General features: G+C 42.9%; 1 protein-coding gene across 1 annotated transcript in view; it reads right to left on the reverse strand.

Moving 5' to 3' along the window:
- The window catches only part of KDM3A (lysine demethylase 3A), a 49,333-nt gene extending 47,492 nt beyond the window's left edge, over positions 1 to 1,841 (reverse strand). The window contains exons 1-2 of the mRNA XM_019553310.1: positions 1,827 to 1,841; positions 1,367 to 1,598 (exon numbers count right to left, since the gene is read on the reverse strand). Coding sequence (XP_019408855.1) covers positions 1,367 to 1,546 — 180 coding nt within the window. The 5' untranslated portion in view covers positions 1,547 to 1,598; positions 1,827 to 1,841. The remainder of the gene's footprint in view (positions 1 to 1,366; positions 1,599 to 1,826) is intronic.
- Positions 1,842 to 12,789: the final 10,948 nt, after the last annotated feature.

Genomic DNA, 12,789 nt, shown 5'->3' on the forward strand with positions numbered 1-12,789 from the left:
TAGTTAGGAATGGAAACATTGTATACGAAACAGTCTTTGTTGCCCCAGTTATCTTTTGCCATCCTGGCAGCTTCTTTCATGTTAATACTGGAGAATGCATTAGAGAAGCAGATTAGTAACATGGTAATGCTGGAGAGAATGCATTAAAGAAGCTCATCTAGCAGAGCCGTAACCAGCTATAGGGTTCACACCAAAGCCCTACAAAGTTCCCAGCAGCACCTCCTCCTCTGCCTTTTTAGTATTAGAGAGTGCTCCATGTGGACAACACCATGAACAGTTTCTCCTCCCCGTGCCATATAAGGCTTTGATGCCACCCATAACATGCCATGTATGGATGAGACTCCACCCCACCATACTATATATGGCTACAATACCGCCCTCTCAAAGTTAAACTTCATCCAAAGTCAGAAAGTTTACACACTAAACACAAATAAGATAATAAAACCCACTTGGTACCTCCTTAATAAGAAAAGGAACTCTGATTATTATCAGTAAGTTTCCCCACTAAAAAGGTCAAGGAAAAGAACACCACTGATTTTAGAAAGAGAATGGTAACAAGAATTTTACCTTGAAATATAGCAGCCACCAGCACAAACGAATACAAAACATAACAGAATCCCCTTCCTACCACAAAGGCCCACCTTCGGCACATACTTCATGTAGGTCTCACAGTTCAGGGAAGACTTGCTGGTGGCCCACTGGCAAGTCACATGTTACTAACTCCTCCTCATTTCCCCCTAATATATTGTGAGTCATCTAAAAATCTCACTGGCAATAGATGACATCTCTACTGCAACTGCAGCAAAGCACAGGGAAGTATTTTATGTTTCAAGCTGTCTTTTAATACAATCACAATTAATAGGTCCATATTGCAAAATCCAAGAAGCCATAGGCTGATGCATTAAGCCATGGTTGTTTAAAACAGGGTCAATACCTGCCTATGATGCTATGCTACACACTAAGATAACAAAGGTATTGCAATAGCAGCCCGTTTTCGCCCTGTCAGCACTGGAAGGTCCGCTACTCCTTTGGTTTTCTACACAAAAACAAATTGTGAACACAAGACCCGTCCCCACACTTAGGGAGCAGACTGCAACACAGCCAATCTGCTCACCTTGCAACTCAAGCAACATTTGTTGCAGAGACAGACACACGCATACTTGCAGCTTCTTGGAAACATCCCAGTGGACCCGAAGCCTCCGACACCAGCACGTACATTTCCAGCCACATGGATTATGTTTATTCATAATATTTTCTGGTTCAATGACCTCCCCCCCACAACAAAACAAAAACACCACCACCAACAACAAAATCACCATCTGACTAAGAAACATCACGCTCGCCCTTCCAGACAATTCCCACCCACCTTCAAGTCCTGCTTGGAAACATCCGTGTGCGAAACCGCTCGGATCCTGCCCGATTTCCACGGCCACTCGGACACGGGCGAAGTTTCCCAGGAGCCGCTCTCCTCCTCCTCCTCCTCCGACAGGCTGAGGAACCTCTTGCCCACTAGCAAGGGCCAGCTCCCCTGCAGCCCCAGAGTCATTTTAGCTCATGGGGGTGCCTGCAGCTCTTCAGGACATAAAGGAACAAAGGTGCTGGGGGGAGAAAACAGGAACAAACTTCACCCGACTGCTGCAAACCAGATCGCACTGGAGTAAGGGGGGGGTTGCTGGGGGGATGGGGGGAGGGAAGCAGATATGGAGGGAAGTTTGCATGAAGAACAGAGCCCAAGGGGCCACCCTCAAACCCCTGCAGGGCGTGTTGCCCCCTCTAGCCTCCCCCTACATTTTGCCCTCACCCCAGGCCTGCAGCCCCCTCTCCACCTCGCACAGCCACAGCCACAGCCACAGCCACAGCCACAGCCACAGCCCCAGCTCCAAAGCACCAGCAGCATCCCCCAGCGCCTAGTACTGCTACTGCTGCTGTCCCACACACGCCCCCTCATTCACACCCCCCACCCCTCACCTCCCCCTACGCTCATTGGCTCGTCCCGGGAAAAGGGGTGGGGCCCGCAAGCAGCCGCTGCCTCTCATTGGTCCCGGGGCGGAGCCAACCTCAGAGGTGGCTCGTTAGTAAAGTGCTGTTGAAAAGAGATGCTTCCGCGGGGAGCAGAAAAAAGAGTCCCGGGACTTGCTTGCACTTAGGAAGCGCCGAGGGCGAGACCGAGACTGGAAACGGAAGGGTTGTTGTTCGCGGCATCAGTGCGGGCTTTTTAAAATCTTTTTGGGGACAAGTTAAGAGGGAATGAGTAAGGGATGGCGGAGGGATCTCTGGTGGAGGCAGAAGGAGTGAAGAGGTCCCTTATACGTGCGGTTCTCGGCGTACTCAGATATAGGAGATGGGAGGGGGTAGCACCTGCGGGACTCTCTGCGCAGGCGCACACTGGTGGGACGCACCTGCCGAGGAGCGTTGGGGCAGTATGCGCGTGCGCGCAGAGAGAAGGGCGTGGCACCTGCTGTTAGCATTCGCTGCGCATGTGCAGTAGAGGGAACGATGTTGCCAGGGCGTGGGGAGACATGGAAGTGAGGCTGTGGGTTCAGAGAGGCCACCATCTTGTTTAGCAGCTTGGTAGGTTGGAAAGGATGAGGTAGGGTGTAGCCAGGGCCTTGTGGCTGGATGACTGGCTTGCACCCATGGAGACAGCTAGGCTCTTTGATTGTTTAAAGCCGTCATGGTGAGATAGATGGGGACATCCATAAGCACCCAGCATGTTTAGTTTTTCATGAATCAGTGGGACAGACATGCGCATCCCATGCCTTGGGAAAGGGGACCTGTGGTTGGACATGCCTTCGACTTTGGAGAAACCCCAAGCAAAAGGGAATTGCATGATACAACCAAGCCGTCACGTTTCAGAGGCGGCCAATGGCTTACCCTGCACAGACAAGCCAGTCATAGCTTTTACCGTTATGAGAAGGCACGCCGTAGTGCTTAGCAGCCAACAGAATAAAGTACTCAGTTCGGTGTACGCTTATAACAAATGTTTCGTTTCCACAAAACTGAGGATTTGGCTAAGCTGGCTAAGTCTCATTCAGTATCATGAGGCAGTCTGACTGCAATCCTGCATAACATGGACACCCATCTGGCCAGCTTCTGCTTTTCCAAAGTAGGGCGTCAAGTGAGAAGTGTAATGGAAAATGGCAAAAGAAGTGCCCCGGATAGGAAACCTCTCTCATGTTTCCTTCCAGGTAGAAAAGAAGCAGATGACAAACCACAGTCCATACCTTTACCAGCGTGCTTCCTGATAGAAACAAGTACTCAAGATGGTCCATGCTTCTGTTGCCTCCAGAAGTACACCTCAGTCCCAGGGAGTCTGCCACACTGTAGTTACCAGTTAAACATTGCCACCATTTGTTTGGTTTCTTTTGCTTCCATTTCAGAGATGCCATCTTCACTTGTGCTGGCTGCTTCACCTTCTGCCTCAAGCTTTTTCCACCCATTCACTTCACAGCTTCACTTCTGATTGTTCTTCAGCCATTATCTCCTTTCAACAAAGGAACAAAAACATTAGTATATGTAATCTATATAGTCTCACAACCAAAACAATCATCCCAAAACTTTTAAGGAACTTCAGCAGCAATATCAACCGGTATTCTGTAGCATCTTCATTCAAAGAAAAATGCAGTATCTGACCAACATCAATAGCATACATGGAAGTCACAGCGGACTTCTCCTTGAGAATTAAATCACAACTGTAGCTATATTATGGGAATACTAATTCCCATAATTAATGACATCAAAAGAAAGCAAAAAAAAGACTTACTTAGAAAGAGTATTAAATTCTATTTGGCAAACAGGAATGGACCTTCAATTGCTACAACCAATAGTAAAGCATGACAGAAACTTAAATGTATATTCCAATCCACCAAATGTCTTGTATTACCATAGAACCTGGAAGCCCTAATTATGGGGCTCCATTATGCTAACATTTTTGGTATAATGAGTACCTTCCCCCTCACTCACCCCTTGACTGTGCAAGTTTGTAACCTAAGTAATCTAAGACATGAAGCAACAAGTGAAAACAAAGACTGATGGGAAACAAGGAGACAGTATCCGTCAGTGTGACAGGTAGTGGTCACACATACCAATAGTCTGTAATATTTTTGTAGACATTGTCAGGGGACAGACTTGAAATAGAACAGTGAAGACGTTTTGAGGATGCTATGGAGAGCTATTCCTTCATGTGAGGGGCAACATGGAAGAAAGCACGAAAGTGCTATTTTGAAAAATTTGATGAGTGTGCCATGGAGGCATCATGGGCTGATTGAAGATGACAGAATCAGAAAAGTAGGGTTGGAAGGGACCATATCAACCCCATGCTCAAAGCAGGACCATCCCCAGTTAGATCATCCCAGTCAAGGCTTTGTCAAGCTAGGCCTTAAAAACCTCCAAGAAAGGAGATTCCAACACCTCTCTAGGCAACCTGTTCCAGTGCTTCACCACCCTCCAAGTGAAAGAGTTTTTTCCAATATCCAACCTCAACTTCCCTTGCTGCAACTTGAGACCATTGTTCCTTGTTCTGTCATCTGCCATCACTGAGAACAGTTTAGCTCTAGCTGATGTCTCCATACTAAATGAGAGAATATAGATAGGTTGAAAACCAGCCATGAATGTCCCTGAAAGTGAAAGTAAACTGTTTATGATTCATATGAAAGAGTAGAAGGGGTCAGTGAAGGGATGATAGGACAGTATTATGATCACAGGGGTGATCTAAGAAAATGAACTTTGCAGTAGCATTTTAAAAGGATTTGAATAGGGAAAGATTGTCAAGAGCAGAGAAAAGGAAGTTGCAGTTATTGGGACACAAAATAATGAAAGTCTGGACGAAAACAAAACAGTACAACAAAAAAAACTCCCTCAAACTTTAAACGTTCAGAGGTGATCATCATTGGCGATGCATAGTAGGAAGTGCACTTACGGTTTCACTACTGGTTTGGTGATCAGCCATGGGGGAACCCCACCTCCCCCGTTGGAGCCATGGGGGAATCCCTACCTCCCCCCAGATTCAGGAGGCACCAGTCACCCATAGTGATCACCATGAAAAAGGAAGATAGGCATATGAAATCCAATGGCTGGAGGCTGAAGCTAGACAGTTTCAAACTAGAGATAAGGCACATGATTTTTATAGTGAAGAGAAATAATGTTAAAGCATTTCCCTAAGGGATGTAATAGATTCCCCATCAGATGGGCTGGGGACAGAAGTTACACGAACTGTTTTAAGTCATCAGAAACTGGTTTAAACCTGTAACAAAATAGAAGTTCAGTGCACATAGACCAGTTTCAAAATGGCTGAAACTGGTTTAAGATAAACCTGCTGAATGTAGTATCAGATTTAACTGATTTGGGTCAAACTGGTTTATGAAACTTCTGTCCTAGCCTTTCCTGGTTTAAGTTAAATCAGAGTCTGCCAGCATCCCAAAATGCTTTCCAGCCCTGGGCTGGACTGTGCTGTCTGCTCTAGCAGAGAAGGGACTTCTTTCCCCTCCCCACAACCCCAAACAAACCCTGGCTGGGGTCTGGGGCTGGGGGGAGGGCACGGTTAAACCCCCTTTCCCCTGCATACAGAGCTGTCCTGCTCTGCTAAACTTACTGAAAGTTACTGCTGGCTGCTACTGTGGACTGCAAGTTCCAGAGGCACCTGGAAGCAAGAAGAAGTGATAAGCAATTCTGCAGAGTCCTGTGACTGTGATTCTGGACCACAAATCCCAGAGACCTTGGGGGCAACAGAAGGGGGAAGTGAATTCACATCCCATGCTGTCTATGTGCCAGAGCCATGCTCTCCTACCCCCTGACCTTTGGCCTGAGCTACTGCAGGCATGTGGCTGAATTTTCTGAATCGCAAGTGACTACTAACCTGCAAAGACTAAATTGATTTAGCCTCAGGCTATTTGACTGTCTGGACTTAGCCCTGAAGACTAAATCAAGATTGAATTTCTTTCTAAAATCACCTAGCTAAACTAGAAGTTACTATTTTGATGTGCCTGGTGAAATCCTGTGGTCTATGACATGTAGGGAATCTGACAAGAGCTCATCCCAGCCTCTTAAGACTTCAAAATGTATTATGTAATAGTGGACTGTAATCTCAGCTCAACCTTTTTCAACATATATTTAATCTATCACGTATTCTGGAGCAGTCTCAAAACCCAGGATTTTTACTATACAGTCTAATGAAAACACAAAATGGTTATATTTTGTTTGCCTAGTTATCCTCTTGCTAGTTCAGATGGCCTCCAAAGGAATTTACACCTACTTGAAGTATTTCCTGGCATCTGTTCTATGTATCAATAATGTAAAAGGAAATATGTAATTTCAGAAAAATGTTTGGTGACCTGGAAACTTATTCACCCACAGATGACACAAATATATGCCTCATTAAACTGTGCTAAGGAGCTTCTGAATCCCTATATATAAGCATTAGAAAACATAACTTATGCTGGCTTTTGCAGCACAAAGGAATTGCTAGATATATATAACCCTCTGAAAAAACTACAGAATTGTACATTTCAACCTTCTCTACTAACAGAAAGGCATTTGATGCATGCTTTTTGTATAGCTGGCTACACAGACTGGAATGAAATTAGCACTGCACAGCAACAGTTTTGAAAATGAAAACTACACATATTCGAGCATTCCTGAAGCAAAAACTGCTGAACAGACCTGAAATGAATCTGCCTTTTAATCATTAGATAATAAGTTACAGTAAGCTGGTGGCATTGTCTCAACCATAGATGTTCTCTTCATGGCTGCAGCTGGCATTGAAGATCAAAGAGGTTGTACAGGTGAACAGAAAGTTGATATCAAAAGATATGTGCTGTAGAAGTTTTTTCCCCAAACAGCCCTTTTTTCTAAACTTGTTGCCTAAAAATTCTGCATTCCGGGATATAAAGTATCTAGCCATGCACATGCACACGCGCGCGCGCACACACACACACAACAAACATCGATTGTGTTGATACCATTTGAATGCAATGATCCATTTAGCTGCCTACGTTTGAAAAGTGGGCTTCCTATGTGAATGAATAATTGATATGACTAATCAGTCAGCATGAAAAATAGGAACTTTCTACACAGAACAGCAACAGGTAACTAGCATTAAATGTGAAAGGAAAACTATTTCTAGTATAAATAAATGGGCATGGGTCTCTAAAAAGGACTCTGACCTTGCAACTTCAAGGGAACATACCAGTTCGAATACAATCAAGACAATAGTTTTAATGGTGAACACTAGATACTGTAGTTACTATTTTGTTTGCATTATCACAGTGCCTAGAAGTACTAGTTATGGTCAGGACCCTGTAGTACTGAGTTCTGTAAGAATAAAAAATTAAAAGACCAACACTTCATCCGTTCACAGTGAAGGAGTAAATCAAAAAGCAGTGGAAACACAATAAAAATCGAAAGTATGCACACAATCAGACTACTCAGAGTTCAGTCTTACTAACCAACGGTCTGGTCTTGGGAAGTACTGAGAACCTTCAGTTCCCATTGACACCAGTACTCAGTGGTTCATGAAAACAGGCAGGAGAGGAGAAGAGAGGGACCCCTGGAAAAAAATTCCCATGAATTTATTACTCAGTGGCAAAATATCACAGTTTTGAACTCACCCGCTCAGCCTGACTTCGTTAGCCAATCTTATTGTAAATGGCTTCAGTCCTATGGTGAAAAAGAATAACGGTAGAAAGGACCTGTAGTTTGTAGCAGTCTTCCAAGATACTGTCTTGTTCAAACAGTCAAGGGACCACCTAAGAAATTATATGGAGAGGTGGCACATTTGCACAGCTGATTCAGATCAGCTTTGTATATTAGGGGACTTGTTGCCTACTTTTCTCCCTTTACTGGCTTATTTGTTTGCCAGCTTCTAAAGGAAGAAGTTTATAGCTTGTAAGAGTTGACATCTTTCATTTAAGTTATACTTCTCCCATTTTCTGAGCAAGTCAAAGAACGGTAAGGAGACCTGGGCTTCATTATTGTTAATGCTTATTATATTTATATGTGACTTACAATACAGTGCTTAAAGAGGAAATTTCCCACTCGAAGGGAAATCACACCTAGCAGAATGGAATTCCAAACTAGCTTTTTCCCATTGCTGACAAAATATATTTCAGGATTTCTGCCTTGCTTTTTTTCCACCTGCTTTCAATCAATAGGGTTAGCAATAGACTTACTAGCTATCAGACCTAAAATGAGATAATTGTGGAAGGAGACTTTAGAAAAAAAATTCAGATGAGTTTGCTTCCCTCTTTAAAATTATCTTAAAGTCAAATTGGAGTATACAGAAAAAAAAATCCCTCCCCCCCACCCAAAAAAAAAAAAATCTTAAGCAAACCTGGGATATTAGATACAGTCAACTTGATACCAGTTTTGGTTTTAAACATAACCTGTCACTTAAAAAAAAAATTAAAAATGCAGTTATACTATTGGTTAAGAATTCAAATGCATCATAATATGACTTTACAACTGAGCTGGTTCACTGAAAAAAAATTGGTATCATTATGTAAACAATTAAAGACTTGGGAATCCAATGCCCACCCAGCAGAAATGCCTTATTAACATTATCTGTCTGCCACAAGGAACAGCTAGAGCCTGAGCAAAGATCTTTCCTACTTTTCAATTTCTTTATTTAATTAACCGAGGTAAAATTGTTCTTCGTTAATTTTATCTTAAAAATGCTCGGAACAAACTGCAAAGATGCTATATTATTAAAATCTTGCCACTTAGTCATGTCCAAGTTCCCTTGCTGTTTAAATAACATAATCTGGAGTTGGCAAATGCTGGTAAATCATCATGTCCATTCCCATGAAGGGCTAAGTTTGCTTCTCGGAGAGCATTATCAAATGCTTTGTTATCCATTCTAATTTTAAACAAATATGGTTAGCTGATTAAATTTCTTCACGCGAGGCAGAGACTCTTCTCTTTAGTAGACTGGAGACTTTTCTAACCTTCAAGAGCTCCTTGGCTGGACATTTTCAAAAGAAGGTTGAATAAGCATCAGACAGGGATGCTTTAGGAATGGCATTCCTATATGAGTGGAGGAGGTTGGACCAAATGATGCTTGAGATCCCTTACAACTTTATAATTCTATTATTCTAGTTCTAATCTGTGTTTTTTAAATGTGCTGTCTCACGTAGTGGATACATATGACAAGGAGACTTGTAAGAAAATCTTTACTATCTGAAATGAATACAGTACTTTCATAAATTAGATACACACAGCTCTGGGGTCACACTGACCGGATTCACTTGCTGTTACTTTCTTGTAATATTACATCTTGGTTGCAGTATAGGAGAACTTGACAAACTTTCACTAAAGATTTGCGTGACCTGCTGGAAATACTGAATATTATGAATTACAAAACCTGCAGAAGTGAAAGAAGCTATTGGGGTCTATAGCTTTTACTGTTAGCCCCCTGACTAAATCCCACCAAGGACAAATCTTCACTAGTAGAGCCCATTACATTGGAAACTCCTTTTCATTTCACTGTTCGTCTGCTTGCTCCATTGCACTTACTGTCCATACCATGGTTCAGAGCAAACGGTATTATATGGGGAGCACTGTTATTTTGGGGGGTGGTCACATTTAGTGAGCTGTCACCATATTTCAAGATGAGAGCAGGGCGTTTTAGAAATTGGGCATGGAGACTTCTTTAGGAGCAGATTTTGAGAATTGATGATTTTCCCTTTCCTTGAGAAATTCTTAAAGAGTATTGAGTTAGGAGGCAAATACCCTGATAATACTTTGAGCTCTGGTAAAAGCCTGAGACCACAAGATAGCTATGTGAGTTTTCCACTAACTTGCTGTGTGCCCATAGGCATCCCTCTTAACTTATCTGCACCTCAGTTTCTCCACCAGTGAAATGGGGGTAACAGTAGCTTTCTTGTGAGGAACAATACATGTTACCCAGTAAACCATTTTCAAATCCCTGGATTTTCTTATTGTGTAAACTGTATTTGGCCCCTATCCACAAGAAACTTGAATATTCCTCCCCAAATACCTTTGAAACACAGTTTATTGTGAGATGGAAAGAAATGGATCACCTGTTTTAATAACATGGACAATAAAAAGGGAAAAACGTAAGTCTGTGGGAATCATAGATTTGGATCATGCATATTCCAAGGCAAACTGAGAAACGGTAACCTTTGCACGTAGGCATTTAGAAGTAATCTGTGTTTAAATTGTCTGACATCTCCAAAGCCCAGAAAAAAACAATAGGTAGGTTGGATTTCTCAATAGATTCACAAGAGGAGCCAAATGCAGCAATAGCCAGGAAAATAAGTATAGCTAATTGTTTAGCTGATCATTAAGCTTTCTTCAGCCTCACCCCTCCTGTGTAACCTAGGGTTGCTGTTTTCTCTCTCCCTGACCTCTCACAGTGCAGCAAGGAGAGAGATGCTGGTGAGAGGGTGTCTGTACTGCAGCAGGGCAGTACATCTGCAACTGCTGCCTCTTTCCACCTTTCATGAAGCTGCCTCAGTTGGATGCATTTCATTGAAACTAAACATTTTTTTTTTCTCTAAGCACCCCTCTTCATAGTGTTCAAGGGTTGGGCCCACAAACATAAAGAAAAAATGCTGCCTTTCTTTTACAGTCTCCATATGCAAATTGTAAACTTCTTCTGCCTGAAGTTTCCAAATTTCCTACAAGAGCAAGAGAAGAGAACAGGAGCTACACTAGTAATGTAAATAAGCAGTCTGTCAGAGTTTTAAAGTAGGGTATGCTATAACTAATAACCCCAGAGAATCAGATCTTATTATGTAGCCAAACTATTTCTTCAAAGAACTTCAAGGAATCAAGGGTGAAAACTCTTTATTTAAGTGTTATTTATACAGACAAAACATTTTTGAAAAAAATCTCATGCCAGATCTCCAAATGCTGTGACACTAATTTGGCTTACAGTAAGATTTAACACATTTCAGTCGACACACAGGGCTGAAACCTTGCTATCTTGTCATATTGATAAGTTTTGCTGCAGCCCCTTCTAGTTGGGGTTCTCAAAACTATGCTGACAAGCATGAATGAATTTAGCCTTGCAGCAGCCCGTATATTTGATCTAAAACTTTATTTATTCCAAATTGGAGTTAAGGAGACTAGGAAACAGCAGGGTTCAATCACGTGCACATTAACACAATGAGTCATAACTACATAGGTTCATGTAATTTTATCTCTTTGTGTTTCCCTTTCTCTCCGTTAACCACAGAAGCTTCCTCACGCTTGTAAAGTACCTTTTACTCTTCAGGGAAGTGTATAAATATAGTATAGTAATATCCTCATCAAAGGCTAATCCTTCTGCTAATCTAATATTCACCTTGTAGATGTGTTAAATATGTCTATACAGATAGATTAACAAAATGATATTTTAGGGATTAACTGAATGGCCAAAGCTGCCCGTTATGTGCGTTTCCCATAATCATTACAAAGGCCTTGAAAAATCCCCTTGCTTGTGGCAAACAGGAAGCATTCCAAGATGCATGCTCACAGCCACTGCAGAATCCAAACGGTCATGTAAAAAACAATGTCTTGCCCTTATGGTCGCCAAGAGGAGATGCCAAGTGCTGATGCAGTGCTCTCTGCCTAGCTCGCCAGACAGACTGTTCCAGTGCTTCTTTTATTACTCTAGGCTTGGAAAGCTGCAGCAATGTGACAACTGTCTACAGTCTTGCCAATGAGACCACACTGCTGATGTGGAGAGCAGGTCTACACTGCAGCTGTAGCAATAGCTCATGCAGATAAGTTAGTTTTAAACTAATTAATTAGCTCAGATATTGCTAAAATTGTAGTTATAACAACATGGACTGCCAAACCTTCCCTCAATCTTGGAGAGATACCCAAGTGGCTAGTCTACCTTGAGTTCAGTTACCAGCACCACAGTTGGCTGTGGGGGTGCCTGTATGAACTGCAGTCACAGCTTTGACAGCAGAGTGGATACACCATTACCATCAAGGGATCAGCAGGGAAAGTCCATTTCATTTGGATTGGAAAAATCTCTAGGCCATAGCGGACTGTAAAATGATTCTTTAAGAAGGAGGACTCCAAGGAAGTCTGAAGGAGAGGTAGAATATCAGGGATCACATAGTCATAGATGTTAGGCTTGGAAGGGACCTCAAAAGATCATTGTGTCCGATGCCCTGCCAATGGCAGGAAAAAGTGCTAGGGTCAGATGACCCCAGTCAGGTATTTGTCCAGTCTCTTCTTGAAGACCCCCAGGGTAAGGGAGAGCACCATCTCCCTTGCAAGCCCATTCCAGATTCTGGCAGCCCTTACCACGAAGAAGTTCTTTCTCATGTCCAGCCTAAATTTGCTCTCTATCAGCTTGTTCCTAGTTATTCCAAGGGGTGTGCTGGTAAACGGAGCATCTCTTATTTCCTGCTGCCCCCACCTGGTGAATTTGTATACTGCCACAAGATCTCCTGAGCCTTCTCTTGCAGATGCTGGAAAGGTCCAGCTCTCTTCGCCTTTTCTCATAGGGCCTTCCCTGCAGGCCTCTAGCTATATGAGTGGCCCTTCTCTGGACCCTCTCAAGGTTGTCCACATCCTTCTTGAATAGCAGTGCTAAGAATTGGACTCGGTACTCTAGCTGCGGCCTGACCACTGCTGCATAGAGGAGGAGTATCACCTCCCTGGATCTGTTTGTAATGCGCCTACTAATGCATGACAAAGTGCAGATACCTCTGCTAATTACTTCATCACATTGACAACTCCTATTCATCTTGGAGTCAACAATGACTCCAAGATCTCTTTCTACTGCTGTGCTGCTGAGAAGGTAATCCCCCAGCCTATAGGTGTGCTTGCACT

This window comes from Crocodylus porosus, unplaced genomic scaffold (genome assembly GCF_001723895.1).
Source record: "Crocodylus porosus isolate Cpor-Errol unplaced genomic scaffold, CroPor_comp1, whole genome shotgun sequence".
Lineage (NCBI taxonomy): Eukaryota > Metazoa > Chordata > Crocodylia > Crocodylidae > Crocodylus > Crocodylus porosus.